Consider the following 24,429-nt stretch of genomic DNA (forward strand, 5'->3'; position numbering starts at 1 on the left):
TTCTTGTGGGATGTCCTTCAGAGGACCATCCACAAAGACTTTCCACTGCATCCCCACGGCATCCGGTTTTTGAGTGTGGACAACGAAGAGGGGGTTCCCTACGATCTGGTCATGTTGTTGGCCTCCACAGCATTTGGCGTTCGCGCATGGCGTGGCTCCACGGGGACGTGGACGCGAGGCCGACAAGACAGTATTTTATAGAGAGTGTCACGCAATTTTGGAGGTGCAAAAGGCTAAGGAGTGCCTTCCGGAGTGGCTGTCAAGGGTAGAACCCCTGATGGCACTGAAGGAATTTTAAGCGAAAATGCCAGCATAAGTCACGCTGGTAGCTGAACGTGTGATTCTGTACACCTTTTGTGTTCCCTTTGTTATGTAATGTCGAAGACCGGCAATAAAGAAAAAAAAATAGGCTCGTAGCTAAATCGGTAAGACAACGGGCTCTTCCTTTGTTACTCTGTTAGTTCCAGATTTGATTCCTGGCGGTGCAGTAACTTCTTTTATTTGTTGGCGGGAGTTTTCTGATGACACCAACGGTCACGAAAGAACCCTTGGGGGTAGAGGTAAAACGCTTTTCTTTAAAACCAGAAATGCAGTACGTTGTGCAAAAACAAGCAAACGAGGCAACCGTGATATTATTTTGTGGGACTACCGGCCTCCCTAAGATTGGGGAGAATTCCCCTATTGTCATGTGCCACGATTTTCCCTAGAGAAAGCAAACGTCTCCTGCTCACCGCGATAATGATGTGCCCAAAAAGAACAGGAGAACACTGGAGCACAGCGAAGCATTGCGTCACATGGAACGACTGCCTTCGTGAGGCCACCACGGGTAAGAAAAGAAAGCCCCTTTTTGCACTGCTATCTGCACGTGTGGAGGCGGGCTGCCGAGAAGCGTGCTCTGCCGCTTCGCTTCCCTGCGCAAGAAAAGGCCCTCCCTCGGGCGGCCTGCCAACCTGGAGCAGCGTGGCTCGAACAGAACAAGAAGGGGTCCGCGGCGGAGAAACAAAGCGCGCGTAGCACACGAAACAAGCGGCCCATTGTGAGAGCAGCGGCCGACTCGCGATCGCCTTTTCTTCTTGTCTCTCGGCGTACGTAGGTGGCCGGCGCGCTTGGCTACCTCCGCCCGTCGGCCTCCCTTCCGCCCCGCGGCCGCATTCTCGAGCACCCACTCTCTCCTACCGTGAGAAGAGATGGCTCTGCTCTGTCCCATCCTCGCGGTTGCGTGTCCCGTCTTTCTGCGTCGCTTAATCGAACCACTCTGTTGGCGTTCTAAAGGCTTGCGGGAGCAAGCGTCCGCGCTGTCGCCATGCCAACGACACTTGCCGTCAGGCCCCCGAGCGAGCGGCTCGCCCTTCGGCTCCCTGGCTTCCCTGGTCGCAAAAGGCAAAACACCGCGAAACCGCAGAACAGCTAAAAAAGGGCTGCGCCAACAAAGCGGGTGCCGAGGCACGAAGGAGAAGCGTCATCTCGCCCTGCCTCTCTCACGTCGTTTATAAGCCATTAATCGACGCTGTGGTCAGTCTGGAAAGAGTTATGATTTACGACTGAACAACCTAGCGCTGTTTTGACCCCCCGTCGAAATGCTTTCGAAATTTTCGCTGCTCACGTCACAAGGCCAAGAAAATTTCTCTTGGTAACAGGCAAACTTGATTACACGGGCGACTTCCAAGCCCTGTTCCCCCTTCTTCCTACTCCCATTAACCCACCAAGAGGCTCCTGCACTTGACAGGGCTTGCAATGAAGGGTTTTGGAAGCTATATTTTCCTTTTTGAGTTGGGTGTATGAAATCATGCGGGGTATATATATAAATGTGGACATTTTTGTGTTTAACATCGCTTTGTTCGGTATGATGAGTCAGACAAGCAACGAAAGAAATACGAGGAGCGCGTTTTAGAGTTCCGAAGAATGAGGAAATTTTCCGCTTAAGAGAGATTTCTGAAACATACGTGCGTTGTGGGTTCGTCCACTCTCTCATCCTCCTTTCGAAGTTCAAGTGTGTTGAATAAATGCCACCTTGCACGACAAAGAGAGAAAGTGTTTAAAGTTAGAGTAGATGGCTGTGTCGGTTTTTTTTTCTTTTTTTTTTCTGGGAAGTAGAAATTGGCGGCAAAGAAGTCGCATCGTTCTTCTTCCAATTCCGCGTCAACTCCAAGGTTTTATCATCGGCCGCTGGCGACCCACGAAACGAATACACCGGCAGCGAACAAAGGCCTCCCGGCGCGAGAGCCGCCGGCCCGCTAATGGCGTCCCTGCTCTGTTATTTTCACCTGTCCGCCGCCCCGGGGGAATAGAGGCCCCGTGCCGAGGAAAGCCATTCGCGACGCTCTCGGAGGGAGCACACCGCGCCCACGCCGCCCCCAGGGTCTTCATTCGCAGAGCGACTGCCCGGCGCACTTGCACCACTGTCCATCCCAGCGCGCTCACGTTCTCCTTTGGACGGACAAGGCGAATGAAAATGCGGTCTACGCAGCTAGCCTGACCCCGCTCTGTTTGTAACGCCGGAAGGGGCACTTGCGAGAGACCTCGATGCGTGGGCCCAGTACGTTTCGCCTCCATCCCGATGGAGGAGCGGGAGCGCTCCGCTCGAGCTTCTCGAGAAAGATGTGAAACGCTGCAATCCTAGATGCGGAGCAAGAACGTAAACATCTCCAGTGTCCATCCCGAAGAAGGAAGTTGCGACGGGCGAAAGGAAACGACAGTTCCCCATGCGGGATGATTTTATTCTTTATTCCGTAAGTGCACCGCTTTGCCAAAAGGCGTTACAGCAGGCGTGACAACACACTCGCGTCTCTTGCAGCCGATTCCAATCTCTAATAGTCGCCACAAAAGAGGAACTGTAAAACATGCTTGCACGGTACTGTTTTACTTTGTGTCGGTGGTCATTTCGATTGGATATTGCCGCGAACCATGCATTGTGTTTATTTGTGTTTTTCCTTTACCGCCCAGCTGCGCCGGTCGGCTGTGTTATCTCTGTGCCAAGGGAAGCGCGTGTTCCATTCTTTCTTTCTGTGCCGCATGTGTTATCTATTCTGATAGGGAGAGCATTCCGATCTAACGTGAACAGCCCAGAATAATCTTCTTGGATCTACAATGTTCTAGGTGTGAATCGACGGTTCGAGAACCACGCGCGCCGAAATATAAAAAGCCTGCAGAGCAGACGCCGGGGAATTCGATCACCGACGCTCGCTTGCGTATACGTCACTTTGCTGACTGCTGCTTCGCCGCCTGTGTATTTTTTGAGTTGTTAGGGGAGCACAAGTTCGCTCCAATACACTTGTTTTCCTTCAAGACCACTGCGTCGTCTTTGCCATCGTGACGGTGGAGGTGCGGGGTACATGAACCCTAAGCCATCGTCAAGCCGACAAGCAAGCCCAACTCGTGTCAGCCGCAGAGAGCAAGGTCTTCAACCAGAGTTCGGACTGCTTCCGGATAACGTGAAGTAAGAAGACGACGTGAAAACCACCATGATCAACGCAGGCACCATGACCAGCACTTCTAATCCTGCCCTCGTCCTGCGACAGCCTCGGGAACCACCATCGTTCCGCGGATCTCCCGGAGAGGACACTGAGGAGTGGTTGGAGAAAGTGGAGCGCGTCCGCATCTTTAACAGGTGGGATGACGAAGAAACTTTCCGTCATGCTTTCTTCTATTTGGAAGATACAGCTCGAACGTGGTTCGAGAACAATGAGAGCTCGCTAACCAACTGGACTCTCTTTAAAAGCGAGCTCCTTAAAACATTCGCCACCGTCGTTCGGAAAGAACGAGCCGCACTTTTGTTGGAAACGCGCTCGCAGCACCCCAACGAAGGGGTCGTAAACTTCGTTGAGGAGATGAAACAACTATTTCGCCGCGTGGACAGCGAAATGACTGAAGAAAAGAAGCTCAGGTTTCTAATGCGAGGAGTGAAGCAAGAACTTTTTGCATGCCTTGTCCGCAACCCCCCTAAAACGGTGGCTGAATTCACGTCTGAGGCTGCCGCATTGGAAAAGACTCTAGAAATTCGAACGAGGCAGTAGGACCGCCCTGTCAACGCGCTGTTCTCGGAGACAGTCAATGCCGCAATAGCAAGCTCCGATACATTGCGCGAGACCATCCGAGCAGTGGTCAAGGAGGAGCTTCGGACGTTTTTTCCAACGGCGCAGCAACCTGAAGTGGCTTCCCTAACTGGCGTCATCCGAGAAGATGTTCAGCAGGCACTGGAGGCTTCTACGCCATCCGAAGCACGCCGAGAGCCACAAGCGATGACCTACTCCGCAGTTCTTCGTCGACCCCGCCCTGCTCCAATCCGTCGTCAAGAGGCCCCACCATACCGCCGTCCCCTGTCGCCCGCCCGACCCCCGGTAGTCCAATACCAGACGCCGAGGAAACCGGCGTGTGGCGAACGCCAGATAATCGCCCGCTGTGCTACCACTGCGGAGAGGCCGACCACATCTACCGTCGCTGCCCTTACAAGAGGCTCGGTCTGCGAGGATTCTCCGTCGACGCACCACGCCCCCGACCCGCCCAGCGCCCTACTGAAATCGACGAATACCTGTCCAATGCCAACCGAGGACCAGCCCGCTTCAACCGTTCGCCGTCGCCCTACCCGTATCAATCGCCAAACCGCCGTAGCATCGCTGACTTCTCACGTGGAAGGTCCCCCAGCCCACGCGGGGGAAACTAAAAGCAGCAACTTCTGGAGGTGAAGTTGCACAACGGCGAAAAAACTAAAACCCTCCAACGATGCATGGCCGCACCGAAAACCGTACCCGCAGCCCAACGACTCGATATAACACGGACGTGACCCCCGAACCCAACGACGACACGACGCGACGCGTACCCGAAATGACAGAGCTTGCCGCTGAGAAGGCGACGACAATGACGACGCATAGTGCCCGACCGTCAACACGCAGAAGCCGAGATACAACGCCCCGACGCACCCGAAACTCGAGGAAAGCGGCGTCCGACGTCCATTTGTCCATCGACGGCTTTGACGTAGTCGCCCTGATCGACACGGGAGCCGACTACTCGGTAATGAGCGGCTCATTCGCGTCGAAGCTGAAGAAAGTTACGACAACATGGGACGGTCCGCATATACGCACAGCAGGAGGCCATCTCGTAACGCCAAGTGGAACGTGCACATCACGCGCCCGGCCATAGGCGACACCACGTACCCTGCTGAGTTCGTTATTTTGCCTAACTGCTCCCGGGACGTAATTCTCAGAATGGACTTTTTGACGGACAACGGCGCAATAATTGATCGGCAGACCAAGTCGATAACGTTTTCCTTCGATCACTCCACGACGCCGCAGCCGAACCCCGATCACTGTGCTGCTGTAAGGATCGCCGACGATCACGTCACCCTGCCACCCCGCGCAAGCTTGATGATCGCCGTATACTGTGAGGATGCTGCTCCTGACATCGACGCTATCATACAGAGTGACCAAAGGTTGCTTCTCAACCGCGGTGTCTCCGTCGCAAGAGGCATTACGCGCTTTAAGCAATACAAATCCAACGTTTTAGTCACCAATTTCACCGAGGAGTACCAGCATCTAAATAAGGGCGCTGCAATTGCGTTCCTCAAAGAAACGGAAGAAGCAAGTCAAGTGATCGCGGTCGCCAACTTTGAATGCCCACGCGCAGATGCTTCCAAGCTGCCGCATCCTTTCGACACGAACCCGGCGCTGCCGCAAGAACATCGGGACAGATTATTAAAGACGATAGTCTTTCTTGGGCTACTTAAACCCAGAAATTTTGGTCTGTCTGTATGTCTGTATGTCTGTCTGTCCGTCTGTCTGTCTGTCTGTCTGTCTGACTCGATTCAGCCACCCGGCCAAAGCAAAACAATGCCTGCGCAATAGTCTTATATAGTCACAGCTAAATCTACCCTTCTATGTCCGGTGTAGTGTTCATACTTGTCAACATTGTTGAAGAAGAACAAGACATTACGCAAATATGAGACAACAGATCAATACAGAAGTGATATTTGCAGTGTTCCTTTATAAAAAAATCAAACATGCTTGACTTTTGTGAAATTAAATACTTCATCAACTGCAGAAAAAGAATTCACTCCGCCGTCGCCTGCTGTCGCCCGCGCCACTATAGCTTCTGTCCCCATTTTAAGAAATCAACGGGCAACAGTTACGCAAGGTTCCACTAGATAGGTTCCACGTTCTGCTTGCAACGCACGTGGAGTAGGGAAACGCGGTTCTATAAACGTAAGTAGGGCGCCTCGATTAACGCCCGTCTCCGCCGTACGGCAGCGTTCGCATCGAGACACCCGGTTTGGAGCAGTGGAACGCGGGAAATTTAAAATGATTTAAGCAAACCTTTGGCGTCTTTACATTGGGAGGAGCGCGACGCAAGAGGAACAACATGAGAGGTGAGCGGGAAAACGAAGGGAGGCATTTACTTCGCAAAAGCGGATAAAGACTATCGTCTTTTGACGGCATTTGCAACAAAAGGAGCAGATGCGCGGCCAATTTTTTTAATTTGCTGCGTCGCTACAGCGAGTGTTTTTCGTCGAGTTCAAAATTACGTCAGACACCCCTAGCGAAACACCGAATTATAACCGAAGATGGAGCCCGACCTACCCGACAGTCACCGTACCGCGTCTCTTCACATGAGCGGGAAGCCATCCGGACTCAAGTCGACGACATGCTCAACGACGACATTATACAGCCATCGAAAAGCCCCTGGGCTGCGCCAGTCGTACTCGTAAAGAAAAAAGACGGGACATTCAGGTTCTGCGTTGACTAGCGGCGACTGAACAAAATCACTAGAAAGGACGTGTACCCCCTGCCACGAATCGACGACGCCCTCGACCACCTCTGCCATGCCAAGTACTTCTCATCGATGGATCTGAAGACCGGCTACTGGCAAATTGAAGTGGACGAGAGAGACCGAGAGAATACTGCATTTATAACCCCGGACGGCCTATACGAGTTCAATGTGATGCCTTTTGGGCTGTGCACGGCGCCAGCAACGTTTCAAAGAGTCATGGACACTGTGCTAGCTGGCCTGAAGTGGCACACTTGCCTGGTATACCTCGACGACGTTGTGGTATTCGCCCGGACTTTCGACGAATACCTTGCAAGGTTGGAGTCTGTACTCGAGGCCATTCGTACGTCGGGGTTAACGCTAAAGCCTGAATAGTGTCGTTTCACGTACGAGGAGCTGAAGTTCTTGGGCCACGTCGTCAACGCCGCGGGAGTCCTACCTGACTCGGCGAAAACTTCAGCCATTGCGCACTTCCCAAGGCCGAAGGACAAGAAGGGCATGCGAAGATTTCTCGGACTGTGCGCGTACTACCGGCGCTTCGTCGCAAACTTCGCACGCATTGCAGGACCACTCACACGGTTGACGAAAGATGGCACAACTTTTAGCTGGGAAAACGACCAAGAAAAGGCATTCTGCGAGCTGCAAAAACGCCTGCAAAGCCCGCCCGTGCTCGCTCATTTCGACGAAAGCGCTGAAACAGAAATGCACACGGACGCCAGTGATATAGGTTTGGGTGCCGTCCTCGTCCAAAAGCAAAGCGGTTGCGAAAAGGTAGTCGCCTATGCCCGTCGTGGTCTGTCGAAGGAGGAGAAAAACTACTCTGCCTCAGAGAAAGAGTGCCTGGCTATCATATGGGCCATTTCAAAATTTCGCCCATACGTGTATGGTAGACCGTTCAAGGTTGTGACAGACCACCATGCGCTGTGTTGGCTCGCCAATTTGAAGGACCCCTCTGGCCGCCTTATGCGATGGAGCTTGCGCCTGCAGGAATTAGACGAATTGTCCATAAATCAGGCAGGAAACACTCCGACGCCGACTGTCTGTCCCGTGCCCCCGTCGCTCCACCACCTCAAGACTCCGATGCCGACAGCGCGTTCTTCGGAGTCGTGACGGAGAGCGATCTAGCCGCCCAACAGCGTGCCGACCCCGAGTTACGCGTCATGATCGACTACCTGGAAGGACGGAATGTCTCCGTGCCTCGGGCCTTCGAACGAACCTTAACAGCATTCAGCCTCAAAAATTCCGTCCTCGTGAAGAAAAATTTAAGCCCCGGAACGAGAAGGAATTACCTTCTTGTCATCCCCGCGGACCTTCGTGACGAAATTTTGGAAGCGTGCCACGACGACCCGTCTTCCGGACATCTCGGCACAGCCCGCACTATTGGAAAAATCAAGGCGAGGTACTACTGTCCCCGCCTTACCTCTGACGTCACCCACTACGTCCGGAGCTGCCGTGACTGCCATGCAGCGACGAAAGATGCCACCGACGAGACCCGCCGGACTTCTGCAGCCGATCGCAGTCCCATCAAGGCCCTTCCAACAGATTGGAATGGACCTTCTGGGCCCGTTCCCTACGTCACGATCCGAGAACAAGTGGATTGTCGTAGCAACAGACTACATGACGCGCTACGCGGAGACCGCCGCTCTTCTGAGGGGGACTGCACAAGAAGTCGCCAAGTTTTTCATAAGACAAGTTGTGCTGCGACATGGAGCCCCTGAAGTCCTCATCACGGACCGCGGAACGGCCTTTACTGCGGAGCTCATGCAAGGAATCTTACGCTACAGCAACACGGATCACCGAAGAACGACGGCATACCACCCCCAAACGAACGGACTAGCGGAACGTTTGAACAAGACGATTGCGGATATGCTGTCCATGTACGTCGACGTTGAACATAAGACCTGGGACGAAGTGTTCCCTTATGTCACGTTTGCGTACAACACGGCTATCCAAGAAACCGCGCAGATGACACCGTTCGAGCTCGTCTACAGAAGACGGCCGACTACAATGCTTGACGCCATGCTGCCGCACATAGAAGACGACGACCTGAACGCTGACGTCCAGGGATGCCTTCAGCGTGCGGAGGAGGCCCGCCAGCTCGCTCGAGCTCGCATAACGGACCAGCAGCTGGTGGATGCCTGCCGCTACAACCCCCGACGCCGAGCCGCCGAGTACCACCCAGGGGATCGTGTGTGGGTTTGGACTCCCATCCGACGACGCGGACTGAGTGAGAAACTTCTGCGACGGTATTTCGGGCCCTACAAGATTCTACGACGTGTTGCCCAACTTACCTACGAAGTGATCCCCGATGGTGACTCCGGCACATCACGACGACACACGCGGCCCGAAGTCGTCCACGTGGTTCGCTTAAAACCTTTGTACGGACGATGACGAACTTTTATTTTTTATTTGTTTGGACTGTCGCTTATGTTAGCATCGGGTCGATGCACTCTTAGAGGGGGGGTAATGCCACGAACCATGCATTGTGTTTATTTGTGTTTTGCTTTTACCGCCCGGCTGCGCCGGTCGCCTGTGTTATCTCTGTGCCAAGGGAGGCGCGTGTTCCATTCTTTCTTTCTGTGCCGCATGTGTTATCTATTCTGATAGGGAGAGCATTCCGATCTAACGTGAACAGACCAGAATAATCTTCTTGGATCTACTATGTTCTCGATGCGAATCGACGGTTCGAGAACCACGCGCGCCGAAAGATAAAAAGCCTGCAGAGCAGACGCCGGGGAATTCGATCACCGACGCTCGCTTGCGTAAACGTCACTTTGCTGACTGCTGCTTCGCCGCCTGTGTATTCTTTGAGTTGTTAGGGGAGCACAAGTTCGCTCCAATAAACTTGTTTTCCTTCAATACCACTGCGTCGTATTTGCCATCGTGACAATATGTAATTGGGTATATCGAAATAATTGTTTGCGCAGTGTTCTGCGGTTTTTTTGTTTGTTTTTTGGTGTTTGGGGGTGTGGTATCTTCTGCCTATATATTTCTTTTCTGCCTAATAAATTTTTCAGTTGTTAGACCAGCGCTTGTCCTGTCTACTCCTTTCTGCGTCCTGTTACGTTTGCGCCTGGTTTCATTCAAGAAATAATTGTTACTAACAATTCCAGTGTTGCCGTGAAATACACACAAACAAAAAAGTCAACTGCAGTTTTTTTTCTGCGCGCAGAAAGCGATTCCCAACCCCATTCCGTGTTCATGGCAGTGCAGCTGGCTGTCCGCTTGTACTACCTTAAAACATGCTGCGCAGCTCTGTTCTGAATTTTTTCCAGCTTCAGCGTCTGCCTGGCCTGCACCGGGTCCCACACCGGGGATGCGCGTGAAGTGTGCAGCTTGTCCGACAAGGACATACTCCACATTCCTCCGCTCCTGGCGCGCGCGAGCAGCAGAACGATGCGCAGTGCTTCCCAGACCGATTCTATATACCAAACACCTGCGCAAAGCTCCCAACATTGCTTGGATACTATCGGTGCATGGGATCTTCAGGGCATGGCCCGCTTGACACCGTCAAATACGGTGCTGATGTTCATACCCGAAACTGAATATGTATTCTGAAATCTTGTTATTTCCAGACGCAACAATGGTTGAGCATCATTGCACTCATTGCATTAATTGCGGGAGCGTTCTTTAATCTATAAGATGGCCACAGCTCCACGTGTTATACGATAGTTCGCTGCTAAATTTAGTGGCATTAGCTTGATACTCGGTGCTGTAGAAGTTTTTTTTTTTTTTACGCTTGACGGAGGAACGTACAGAAGCTATATTCTACTCTACCCCTATCAGCTCCCCTCTTTTAATTATTCTCAACAGACTTCCTCGGGTGCCAACTTTTTCGCCAGTTATCTGGTGGCACCGATCCTCTCCCGTAGCGATACTTCGCTTCGCCGTGGCCGAAATCCAGATTTTTTACTTGCTGTGTTTTATTACTTCTTGAAAGATATAGCGGAAAATTAAACGAATACAGAATAATGAAGGCACGGTGAGTTGTCTTTTTCTCCTGATGTATTTGTGTAATTCTGCGTTAAATGTTTCAAGATGATCATGTTCCAACTCCTTCAGCTGTCAACACTACTACTATACTTTCTCAGGAAAAATAAAAATGAAATACCAAGTTTTCGCATTCATATGTCAATACGCGTACGGCAACAACACAATTTGCGGAAAACGAAAGTTCTCAGACATTGCAATGATGCCAAAAATTGTAGACAGGGAGCTTAAACCTGTTATACGTGGTACGAATTTATCTGATTGATTGATTGTAGGGTTTAACGCGCCGACGCAACGCAGGCGATGAGGCGCGCCGTAGTGAAGGGCTCCGGATTAATTTTGACCACCTGGGGATCTTTATCGTGCGCCGAAATCTCGTACACACGGGCGTTTTTGCTTTTCGCCTCCATCAGAAAAGCGGCCGCCGCGGCCGGGAATTGAACCCGCGACCTCGTGCTCAGCAGCGCAACGCCTTAGCCACTGAGCCACCGCGGCGGGTGGCTCAGTGGCTAAGTCGTTGCTATCTGCGAGATCGCTGCTGCGGCGCCGCTCGTGCGGCAAAACGACCTATTTTTGTTGCTGCTGAAGCTACGAAAATAGGTCGTTTTGCCGCACTAGCGGAGTCGCAGCTGCGGAGTCACAGCTGCGAATTCGCAGGCAAATTCGCACCGTGTAGAACGGGCTTTATACGCGACGAAGTTGCACTTCAGCTATTGTGGTGCGGGCGGTGGGCAGCGGGAAGGGGGGGGGGGGGGGGTACTGACTGAAGGCTTTCTGGCGCATTCTTATCCATTTAATAAATATAAACCGCCTCACCACGAGCAATATGGCCAAGGACTTTTCCAAATATCATGTTGGCTCGGGCCGCTTCTGGGCTTTGAGGCGCGCAGTATAACGTAGCTGTATAATAATCGTGAGTTCTGCAACTATGCGTCCCGATCCAACGCACGGAAGTTCGTGCGTGGTGCGTTAACTTTGCGATGCTGTAAGACACTTATCATACTTGGAAAATTCAATTTCAATGCTCACGTCCCCAAAACGTACACGTTCGCGGATATAATTTAGGAGCGAAAGGGGTTAGTGCTCGAAAACGACGCGATTCGTCCCACCTCGCGCCATGGCAGCGGCTATTAGCAACGGAACAGTGCAATAGCCACCGCTCGAACAGGCCGTTCATGCTGTTTAAGGCACTGCTTCCTTGCGCGTTGCAACGATGTTTGTATACGGCGCATTAAAGTTCACTAGTGTCAAACGTGTCTAAAACTTTGTCAAGCATGTAGCATGTCAAGCAAGTTTTAAAGCGAAACTTTTTATTAAAGTGAAGCTTTTTACGCCAACCCCCAAGGGTTCTGTCGCACCCGCCGCGGTGGCTCAGTGGCTAAGGCGTTGCGCTGCTGAGCACGAGGTCGCGGGTTCGATTCCCAGCCGCGGCGGCCGCTTTTCTGATGGAGGCGAAAAGCAAAAACGCCCGTGTGTGCGAGATTTCGGCGCACGTTAAAGATCCCCAGGTGGCCAAAATTAATCCGTAGCCCTCCACTAAGGCGCGCCTCATCGCCTGCGTTGTGTCGGCGCGTTAAACCCTACAATCAATCAATCAAAATCAAGGGTTCTGTCGCGACCGTTGGTATCAACAGAAAACTCCCGCGTACAAATAAAAAAACTGTGGTTGATTCCTCCGTCATAGGAATGGGTAAAACACGAAAGCTAAATCTGCCGTGAAATCTGCAGCTGAGCATGATTTGCGGGTTGGCGGCGGTCTTGTGGGTGGGCTTGGCGAGCGACATCCTGCTGGCGGGTCGCTTCGGCAAAGGTGTACTCGCGCCATTTTCATGACGGATATTACGTCAGGGAAATCTTGGTGTATCCCGGCATTAAACACTTTCGTGTTAAAATATAAAACCCGAAAACGAACAACCCGAAGTATAACGTACTCTTTAGTACTAAAGGTTGACCCGCCGCGGTGGCTCAGTGGCTAAGGCGTTGTTCTGCTGAGCACGAGGCTGCGGATTAGATTCCCGGCTGCAGCGGCCGCTTTTCTGAATGAGGCGAAAAGCAAAAACGCCCGTGTGTACGAGATTTCGGCGCACGTTAAAGATCCTCAGGTGGTCAAAATTAATCCGGAGCCCTCCCCTACGGCGCGCCTCATCGCCTGCGTTGCGTCGGCGCGTTAAACCCTACAATCAATCAATCAGTCATGATGATGATTGATGTAGATTGCTATTGGTTTCCCCTTTGTAGCAGGGTGATGACATGTCATCTTACCAAAAAGGACTAATATACCTGTGTTTTATACACTTGGTTTATTACTAGCGCTGCTTAGGGCAGGCACAAAAAGCCTATTAGGCACAAAATACTTTTTTTCTGTTACAGGTGGTAACTATCCTAGGCAATACTCCTCTCTCTGCTTTTCGTCCACCAGCATTCTAATCTTCTTTTCGTCCTCTCGACAGCGTTGAAGTTAACTTCCTCTCTGCTGCCCTTAAATCCTAGGGCTTCTGGAAGCCGAATACTTCCCTCATGTAGATTTGGATGAATATCTTCACATTCTAACACAATGCCACATATATGTTTCTGTTTCTTTTCCGCACACCACTTATACCCCATCATTTTGTGAATACTTCCCCACAAAGCTCTTAGTTCGCAAGCAACCTGCTCTACCCTCAAAAAGCAAAGCACTGCCCTGGGAATTATCGTACAAATTTTCCTTTCTGATGTTCAATTTCTCAGCCCTGTACATCTCTAACGACGTTTTAGCTTCCATTTTTTCTCTTCATTTATTCGTTTCAATATGCTTTGCCTCTTTTTTGGTTACCTTGGCTGTTTTGAATTCTCCACTGTTCTTTCCGTATTTCATCGTAAGCCTTCTAGTCTTCCATCCATCAATCAATCAAGTGCTAAAGGTTGCTTCCCCGCAAAAAGACCCTGTTTGCAGGGGTGCACCATTTACATGCCGCGTGCTACGTTGTACTGGCGTCACTTCCGTGATGGATATGACGTAGCGAAATCTCGGCGAATCCCGGAATAAAACACTTTCGGGTTAAACAGTTACTGTCACCGCCACGAATCGAACCTGGAACAGACAGAGAAACGGAGCGAGCGCCCGTTGTCTTACCGATTGAGCTACGAACCTACGCGGTGGCGGGGGCGACGCACGGTGCACTCACCGAGCACATCTGCGGGTTTACGCTGAATGCCACGTGATAGCGTCACGCGACCTCTCGCGACGCTTTGTACTCCGCCTACGGCACGTGTAGCGGCCGTGTGCGCGCCTTGCGCAAGCGCTAGGAGTTATAAACTTCCTTTAATGTATGTATGTATGTATTTATTGTACTTAGGAAAAGGAAAATCCACCAACAGGCGTAAATTGTCTCGCCTAGGGGGCGGACACCGGAACGCCTGCTGGTGTAGGGGGGGGGGGGGGGAGGATAGGGAGAAAAGAATACATAGGAATAGGAGGATAGGGGAGAAGGTTGACATTACAATGTATGTAGCACGCACAAGGGTAAATATAAAACACAAAAGAGAAAAAAAAGGAAAAAGGGGAATAAGAGAGAAAAAAAGGAGAGAAAAGAAAGAGAGAAAAAAAAAGGCTTTTAATTTTATATAAAAAGAGTTTCCACTCATGTGATTCACCAATAAACTCAAGCAACCAACCACCGTTCATGAATCCTGCATTGATTTAACCTTAGCAAAGAATATCTCTTTAAAGTAATAAAGGGTATGGTTAAGTGCATTTCACTTGGCTCTGGTTTCACTCTTTGTAGAGCCACGTGCCGGAATTCAAGTGACGTCGCATCGGAAATCGTTGTGGGTGTCGCTTACAGCTTCGCTTTCCAACCACCTTCACACGGTGGATTGGCGTGTTTTTGGTTTTTTGCAGACACTTCACAAACAGGCAAGCCATCATGTGTTGACATAATTATCCGGCGCTCAAACGTTTCCCCGTTGTTAGCAAAAGTTCACGATAATAGCAGAAGATAGCAAGAAATAGCACGAAGTAGCAGGCGATCCCACCTTCCATGACCGTCTGATATTATTAATGCGATATGCATTATTGGCGACCTTCACGCACTTCGCGGTATGTCGGTTCCTTTCTAACCTCATATGCTGAGCCTAAACCGAAACAGCTAGAAAACAAGAAATTTCAGCTGAGTTACTCGGGGGTATCGAAAGCACGTCTTATGCGTTGGAAACGGAAGTGGGAGCAGTACGAACTGAGCCACTCACGCCAGATGACTGGCTGGCGTTCAGGAAAATAGCAGCTATGTCTACGGCGTGCGTGCCGTAGACACTGGCATCATACTGGCTTGACGTAGTACCACGAGCAGAGACATGAGTAACATGGCAGCCTTATGTGCGTCTGTGTGTTTCTTTACATCTCTGTTAATGGAAAGGGGACGGTACCTTGACAGGGCGCTGATTTATACGTACGACGTCTGGGACTCACGAGTTCATCCTCAGGCGATCTTGTGGTTCAGCTTCTCCACAGTAACGTACATGTCATCTGTGCATTGCATGATGCCACAACGCAGATCTAACTTTTGAGTTTAAATTGTGCGCTCGACATCGTCATTCGCCGGAGTTTCATTGTCGGCTGTAATAATCGGACGGCCGAGTACGTTGTAGTGAAGCTAAACCGCGGGATTCGCTTAGAGTGTAGAGCGTTCGCCCGGTGCCAACAGCAGGGGATGGACTCACTCCTGGCTTTTGCAAGATGTACGAGTCTTCTGTACAGTCTTCAGTCCAGTTTTTTCTTCACTTTTCGGCCAGCGAGCCATGTGCCGTAATAAACGTTCAGTCAGTGTTGCGATTATCGCTCTCTAGTCATACTCCCAGCCGCCTGAGTGTGAAGCCTCGGCGAAAGTTGACAGGAGGGCAGTGGGGCGACGAATATGGGAGGGAGTGGAGCAGGAGGGGAAGGGGGAAGGGGAGGGTTGGGGAAGTGAATTAAGTTTCGTCAATACGACTGTCATTTCACAAGTGTAATCACTGGCCTCCCCCGATTAACGCCAATTCCGCAGCTGCAAGCAGAAGCCGAATTAAACACGCTCGATGAAAAAATTCATCAGCGGCGTTCCACCCACCTGATGAAGCGTGGACTAGTTACAGAGGCGGAAACTCTCGCCGCGTACATGGGCCAGCCGCCCGACACGATGCCAGCCTTTTCTTCCGCAAGGCCGCCCTGGCTGTACCAGCAGGTGACTGACAACACGCCTCTGACAAGGCCCCATGTCTGTACCTCTGGCCTAGATCAGCCCCCGAACACCGTCTTCGTTGTCCCTGACAGGGCGCCTGCGATGCATCCGGTTGTTCAGGCTTTCGTGGGCGCCGGGGCATACGACTGCATCGTCACCACGGCCTTGACGTGCCCGTCTTACCCTGCCTTGAACCAAAGCTGCGTGTACGAGACCCTCCGGCTCTACCTAGCCTGCTAGTAGAACTTTATGCCGTTCGGGATGGTCTGCAGGCGATTGCATCGACATTGACTAGTGTTGACAACTTGGAAAATTTCACAGACTCAGTGGCAGCGATTCGGGATTTACGTCACGTTGCGCGGTGTACAAGCCTGCCTTCATGCATTTACGCAATTATGGACCCCTACCCATGCCCTGTCCCTGTGTTGTGGATTCGCCGGGACATGCTTCCTGCCCACAAAGCGGCAGATGGCGCCGGCCACCAAAGAGACCTGCCACGGCCATTACCACTTCTTCCAGTATCTACCGCAGAAGAACTGTTGGTGGAAAAGGAGAACCTCCGCCGCGCCACGCATGCTTTGCTTCCACAGCGTGGAACTGACCTCCCCAGTGGTCTCGCTCGCTGGGAGGAGGTCTTGCTGCGGAGGCTTCGTGTTGGGGTGGCATTATCCCCAGCAGTTACCCAAGCTTGGCCTGCCCGTTATCACAACCCCTTCCCCGGAACATGACGCCAGGCAAGGACGACGAGAGGCGCACCGCGCGGGCAAAAGCAATGGCCCGGAAGCTGGAAGAGAACCCCAGGGTCCTCTACGCGGACGCCTCGCTCCGAAAACACAGCGACCGTGCAGCGGCGGTAGTTACGTCCAGAGACCGGCTGATCGTCAGCGCGTCCCTGAAGACAACAGACCCCGCACTTGCCGAGGAAGTGGCCGTGGCCCTGGCACTCGCACAGCCATGCGTGGACACTGTGGTCACCGACTCAATGACAGCGTACGGAAGCTTCCGCAGGGGGGTAATCTCTTCCGCGGCCCGAGCCATTCTGTCCAAGTGCAAGCCACCGGGAAGAGCCATAGAGCTCGTGTGGGTCCCGGCTCACTCGCGGGTAGCAGGCAACACCATCGCCGACTACCATGCCCGAGAAATGTCAATCCGGGCCGAGAACTAGCCGGAAGAGCTACCGCACCCGGTTACCAGCTTTCGGGACATTACCCGGATGTACCGAGAGGAGAGGCGCAGACTGCCGGAACCGCACCCCAAACTGACTAGGCAGCAACAGACGATCCTACGTCGAGCGCAGTCGGGATCGCTTGCGCATCCCGTACTGATGAACCTCATGTACCCTGCGGAACACGATACGCTCTGTCCGTTTTGCAAAAGAGAGAGGGGCACCCTGCCACACATCTTGACAGAGTGTACAGAACTCAAGAGCCCCCCTCCTTCCCTTCCCCACAACACCCCCAATCCCCAACCCCTTGAGCGATGGGAGACCTTGTTGACCAGCCCCGCCCTGCCGACTCAGCTCGCACTGACAGACAGGGGCCAGGAGCTGCTAGGAACATATGGGTCCCGTAACTAGGGAACCACCCCGTCTGGTGCCAGCGCGCACCACCGATTTCTTGGGCTCTGTAAAAGTTGATTCCTCCTCCTCTGTGTGGCTCCTGCGTCAGAAACTGACGTTGAACACCTGTTGTGGACTTGCTCAGGTCTTGGAAACGCCCGAATGCAATAACACCTCCGAGGCACGAGGCTCCATCCTGGGAGACCCCAAAATCTTAAGCATTGGATACGGGGGGAGGGGCACAACCAGTCACTTCTTGGATTTTTGCGTGCAACTGGCGCAATGTTGTACCTTTAAAACTTCCTGTTATACCGAAGGGCAATCTTTCGCATTTGAAAAAAAAAAAAGAATCGCAGTACCTCTCCTTTGGTCGTCAAAAGGAATAATCGCCCCAATCAATTTCCATTCAATTTTATTGACATGTTCTGCTTTTGTAAAGTCAATTTCATGTCCCGTTTTGATTGTGTACACGCGTACCTGCGTGTCAAGTGTGCTCGAAGGGAAGGCTTCTGTCAGGCTTCCTGCAGACTCGTCTGTATTCAGAAAAGAACAAATAAATGAATGACAAAAAAGATCTTCGCGCATCGAGGTGCCCCATTGCGCTAACTGAGCATGCGCAATAGCACTCGTGTTGTATCGGTTCTTCGTTACCCCTGCTTGATTGGCCATTGATGTGGAGTGGCGGCTACTTCCAGAGGTCAAGTACGGGCAACGTCACCCACTACATACCCACCACCAGCTGCACGACGTTTGTCGCATTCACGTAGATAATCGCGCACCCCAAGTGTGGACTCTGCCTTCCTTCTCTCTGTTATTTGACTGCGCCCTTCTCCTGCTCATTTTGTGCTGACCATCAAGCAGGCTGGGGAAGCCGGTCGTTGAAATTTGTTTCGTCGTATTCGCTTGTGTCACGGCCGACTTATAACTTCTTGCAAATCAGGTGGGCTTTTTTAAAATAATATTCTCAGTTCTGTCAAAAAATGATCACCTGATTCGAATTTAGTACAAGCGAGCAACTTCGCTGTTTCCTCAGCACCAAGTACTGTACCGCTAAAGTACTGCACCGCCATGTACTGCGGTGACCGTGACGCAAAGAGATAAAATTACAAGGAAACGACGCTGGGTGCACAAGGGTGCGTTTGTTCGAGTTAACACTTTGCGACCGGGGACTCCTGGCTGGCTGGCTGGCGGGTCACAGGCAGTGGATGTAAACCAAAGAAACCCTTTTCAGAAATGGCAGTCTACAATGTTTGCACGTGCGAATAATATGCGCCGTGCAGATACAGCTTTATATATGCTCATTGAAGCCACTTGACAAATGGTTGAGCTTGAGACGAATGGTTTCTTGCTGGCCGTCTCTGTGACACAGCGACATGCATCTCATTGCTCTGTCCGAAAACAAAACCTTGTTCGGGATTTAGCAGTGCGCCTTAAACTGCGCGTATCCATCCCTTCCTCTCTTTAAAGGAGCCATGAAGAGAAAATACAACTTCGTTTAATTTGAAAGAACGAGGATTCAGTATCTCACTCAGCTCCATTAGAGCCACAAAAGATGTTTTTTTTAACGAAAAAAAGCAAGAAGTATTTAAAAACTTTCAAATTTTGCGCCACAGTGACGTGTTATGAGCAAGAATGACGTCATACGGGCCAACAATAAAACATAATTTTCAGTGTGTTAACTGCACGTTAGCATTCAAGTGATGCGGTAAAATGGAACTAGAGGCCCCATTACAGACGTCCAGTCATGTGTCGTCGCGACAGGTCTCTTAGGCGGCCGCCAATCGCACAAACAAGGTTCCGTGACGTCATAGAAAAGTTGCGGGAAATTGGCTAGGGGGTCGCGACTGCTTCAAACGTTTTCTTTAATATCTCCGTTATTTGTTCGAATATTGCGATGATATTGCTACCATTGTTATCGGGACTAAGAAGTCTTTCTAATAAACCCAACTTGTATTTTGTCTTCATGGCTCCTTTAACGGCAAAGCAGCAAAGCATCAGGCTATGCGTTGAGCTTTCTGAAGGACCAAGGTATGAAAGGATAACAAACGCATCACAACGAACGCAAATACTTTTCGTGCACAAGTGTAGCAAGTTGCGCGCAATGCTACAATCCTTGGCCACTTTTCCACCCGCAGGTCTACTGGGCGGGGCCAATGCTGGGCGGTCTTATGGCGGGCTTCACGCACGAGTACACTCGCGGATCGAGGCTCGGAGGCCGGGAGCCAGCGCTCAGGCCATCGCCACCGGCCAGCCAGCCCGCCCGGACCAACCACGTCAAGCGCGACCTCAGCGGGCTCAGCAACGACACAGAGCTCACGCTTAGCTCGAACAACGACTGCCGTGTCTGAGACGACTGAAAGAACCAACGGTGCTCCGTCCCGCACTGGCTGGGCCAGCGGCAGGCGCCTGCGCTTGGGCCTCCTTGAAAATGGTCCGAGTTGAGCCGGGCGGGCCATCCGGGAAGGCGCTTGTTGCAACGAATGGCGCCGTATTCCATGGAGAACGGTGCTGTTCACATGGGGGACGTCACGTCCCCGGTGCGCCTTCACGCTAACAGTGTGGCGCGCCCGCGTACAAAGCGCCCAGGTTTCCTTTCACGTTTCTGTAAAGGTGCCCGCAATTTCTTGCGGACGGTGCTCTCCTGGTCAGGAAGAGCAAGCCAGAGGACGCAAGGTGCTCATGGACATCTGAGACAGACGTTCCGTGTGGTACTGTTACGCGGCTTGAGCAATTGCTAATATAAAGGCGTCCGTTATTAGTTATCATGCCGAAAGTGCTGGCTTAAGGCCTCCGTGTATACACACATCAGAGTTCGCTTTTTTTATGCGATAAGTGATTGATTGATGTTAAGGGAGGCTTTGACTGAGCAGCGCATGTTCACAGCTAGTCGTCGTTTCTAAAAACATAGGCTATAGTGATTTGCCATGAACAGGACAGGCAGCGTTCATTGCCACGTAATCAACTTAGACGTGGCTGATTTCAAGAACTACCCTGTTGCCAGCACTCTCAGCGAGAGAATCAAGACGGCGCCTACTTGATAAAGTTAGACGCCGTATTTGGCACTCCGTCCCGACGGCCCTGAGGCTGCGGCATAAAAATGCCGACACAGTGTTGAGAGAGTATTTTCGGAAGAGTTAAAATGGCGTATGGGAGAATAATCGAGCGCTGTATTTCGAGTGCATTGTTGCCGGGAAACTGTGTTCGCAGTGCGTTCCCATGAGCTCACAGCACGAAGTGGAGCCGCGTTCTTGTATCTCGTTCGAGGGAGCGTTAGACTGACACCTTTTCATTGATTCGGCCAATTAAGGTTTGACCTGGCGCGCCTGACATTTTGTCATACTCTGGTGTCTATCACAAAACATTATATAAACCCCTTACTTCAAATTAGTGACGTCTGACAGCTTCAACTGGTGCGAATGCTGCCGCCAGTTTAGAAGGCTTTGTACAGGGAAAAAAAGAAAAAAAATGGCAGCATCTACACTCCGTGGATGATGGCGAGGGTGCGGAGTACGGGGACTAGATATGTTAGCCAAGTTGCGTCCCTAGTGACATCCGATTTGCGCCCCTACCGTCATTTGATTTGAGCCGTGAGTTGCACCTAGATTATTCCCTAAATGAAACTGCAACTCACGGCTCAAATCAAATTTCGCTTAATTTCCGCTTGATAGTGGTTTGCGCATGGATGGACGCGGACTGACATTGGGATGTCCTAAGGTACTCCGCACCGTTACAGGCGAGGGAGCAAGCCGTTTGACTCTCGGGTACTAATTCGTGGTCGTAGCCCAATGGGTAACTTATGGGACCCAATGGGACACTAACTCTGTCTGGTCTGGCAGGCACAGGCTCGAATCCTGCCGGGGCCTGTGTGATTTTTTGCGATTGTAAATGCTATGCGCACGGACGCGGACGGACATTGTGCGGTCCTAAGGTGCTCCGCACCTAAAAGAAAGCATCTGCTTGCATTGTTTCGCTTGAGCCAGTTCTCAGCTGTATGGATCTTCTTTCCTAACGCCGCATATCAGACGTCTCAAATCAACGGCGTTGGCACGTGGATCTACGTGGCAACCCTCGAGAGCACGGGGTGTTTCCCAAGAAGCCTGCCCTGCCGGGTACCTTTAATGTACAGAGTATGTTTACGCCTGCCTTGAACCCAATAGCACAGAAACCTCTCGCACCACCGTAGGAGCGTCGAGCTTCACACTCACGTGCTCACCTAGGGGCTGCTCCCCTCTCAGGGCTTAAGTATAGCACGCCGCTGAAGCCACGCATGTGTTCCAGCCACTCAACGTGGCGTTACTCACGTGCCCGCCGCAAAGTGCCGTGCAAGGTTCCTATCTCACTCCCTCTTCCTCTCAACAACCTGGACGATCGAAAACAACAAATCACAATCACTCAGATAGCATGTTCGTATTTCCCTATTTTGGGCACCAACCTGCGGCTATATATACCACCAGTTTTCCCTCCTTTTGTTTTCATTTTCAGCCGGACGTGCGTGCAAAAAAACCAAGAGCTAATTGAACTTTTTTTCTCATCCCTACATTCAACGCTCTTGTTTGTTTCTTCATCCAAGGCGTTAAAAATTCATGTTAAGTCTGGTCATAAGAACTGAAAACCAACGTAATAGTCATACGGGATACGAACACTGCATACAAAGCGCTCTTCTCGTCTGCTAGAATGAATGAGTTTATTGTTGGAAGAGGGGGGGAAGCCACAGGGGGAGACAATAAGCACACAAGCGGCTAGGAGTGATGCCAGAGTCCCTGTGAAGCACAAAGCAGGGATTCAGGCCATACGAAGTCCCGAATCACGTAGGGAGGCCGCATTTGCTTTCCCGAGTGAATTACTAAAGGCAGTTCTTTTAAACTGAACGAAATTGGGCTCTGTCTTCGTGGCCCCGCTAACTGTGAGCAGCAACAAACGTATTCAGTTCTTGCAAAGCTTAAGAGCGCAGCCTAAATCGTGCGCGTTAGCCAGTTTTATTCAGGGAGTGGAAGGAACGGAGTAAGGGTGCTGTCATCACAATGGAACCAAAAATGGTTGTTTTCTTTGTGTGAGAGCAGTTCGCACACGCACTAGACATCAATGCACCCAGGGTAAGCCCCTCGCACAGCAGAGAGAGCATGTTATGCTCTGCCTGCTAAGGAAAAAAGAAGGGTGCAACAACAATAAAATAAAGCGTTAGCCTTGCTGCTCACGGGAGGATTTTCTTCACAGCGTGAATTTCCCTGCCGCCACGCTAAAACCTGAATCCCTGAATCCCGGTCAGTTATTTTACACAGGTATTGATTTTGCACCATGTAGGACAAGAACTAACTATACATCAAAAACAGGAGTGACGAAGCTAAGCGCTGACTAACGACTCCATAATATAGAAAAACGAGGTTGTGTTTATGCTGTAAGAGGCAAAGGTGGAGAAGAGATTAAAAAAACATGGCAAAACTACAACGCATGTGTTCCAGTATACAGTGACATGTTTCGCAGTCCATGTCATGTATATGCATTACGGCCTTCCTCAACAGCGAGTGATAAATGCGGTTGAGCAATGGGAAAAAAAGTGTGGTTTGGTGCAATGCCTAAATGAAGAGGGATAAGTGCCCGCCAATTCTCACAGTTACACCGGTTTTACCTTCAGTCTCTATAATATATATCAATATCAAAGGTGAGGCTATGAAGGAATCTGCACTGGATCATGTATTTCTCCACTGTCCGCCGACATACACTTACCAAAGGCGACCCCGCTATGCAAGTACTGTATATTTGCTAGGTCTATGATATCTGCTAGGTAGTTCAGTCCGTGCGAAGCCACCGAAAATGGGCCGTCTGTAGAGCCAGCGTTCGTCATACCATTTTACGCGTATGTTATCGCATCTAAAAGACGCGTGACTATCACCGGAAAGAGCAGCCAGGGTTTTTTTTTCTTCTTTCTTTTTTCGTATTTGGTATTCAAACTGTCGTTGAGGTTTCTTTGAACACTGCTTTTTTCCATTTAAAAAAATTTATTTATTTCAAATAAACCGAATGGGAAAACCAGAATTTCGGCCATTTTTACTCATTAAAAATATTGGTGTTGTTAGTGTTGGACTTGTTTTTGTTGTCGTTGGACTTGTTGTTCTTGCATCTTTCTCGCAGCATGTAAATTCGTACCTTAACTGAGTGTTCAAAAACTACAAATGATATAAATCTCGTTTCTAAATTATATGCGCTTTACAGGACATTGGTGAAGAATGTTGGGCCTAATAATGTTTAATGGTTCTAGTCACGTGGGGTGACACGTTTGCTGCCAAATAGGAAAGTATACTGCACGACTATCAACCACCATGAGCAAATTCGTTCCAGCGCCTGCAAACAATTATTTTTCTACCCCGCTTCTTAATGACGCACGATAAGTGTGGTTGGGCTAAAGCTTGCTCCAAGGCGCATAAAAGAAGAAATAATCAGAATGGGAGAAGTCTAATAGGGCCTCCAGATCGAGTTGGCTGGAGATTCGTGCGGAGGAAGGTGCCTGTACACACGCGTTCGCACACGAACCATAAAGCAGAGTCATTTATAAAAGTCCGGCGCGGTCGGCGAACGTCCACAGGGCCCCGAGAATTCACGTCCCGGGTTGGCGAGATCATTTTCGGGGGAGGCTGTGTCGAATCGGGGTAGACACTCCTAGATGGTTGTTGCGGTTGTGGATTATGGACAATGGACAATCCCAGAGACGACGGGGAAAAAATTAATCCACACATAATTTCTATTGTGTAGAACACACACACGCACGCATATATATATATATATATATATATATATATATATATATATATATATATATATATATATATATATATATATATATATATATATATATATATATATATATATATATATATATATATATATATATATATATATATATATATATATATAGCGAATCAGAATAGGAAATGA

General features: G+C 50.6%; 1 protein-coding gene across 1 annotated transcript in view; it reads left to right on the plus strand.

Moving 5' to 3' along the window:
• The window catches only part of LOC144155280 (lens fiber major intrinsic protein-like), a 59,326-nt gene extending 35,162 nt beyond the window's left edge, over positions 1-24,164 (plus strand). Inside the window, exon 3 of the mRNA XM_077686612.1 lies at positions 19,635-24,164. Coding sequence (XP_077542738.1) covers positions 19,635-19,847 — 213 coding nt within the window. The 3' untranslated portion in view covers positions 19,848-24,164. The remainder of the gene's footprint in view (positions 1-19,634) is intronic.
• The last annotated feature ends 265 nt before the right edge of the window (positions 24,165-24,429 follow it).

This window comes from Haemaphysalis longicornis, unplaced genomic scaffold (assembly GCF_048455015.1).
Source record: "Haemaphysalis longicornis isolate Haplotype H1 unplaced genomic scaffold, Haemaphysalis longicornis Haplotype H1 scaffold_1, whole genome shotgun sequence".
NCBI lineage: Eukaryota > Metazoa > Arthropoda > Arachnida > Ixodida > Ixodidae > Haemaphysalis > Haemaphysalis longicornis.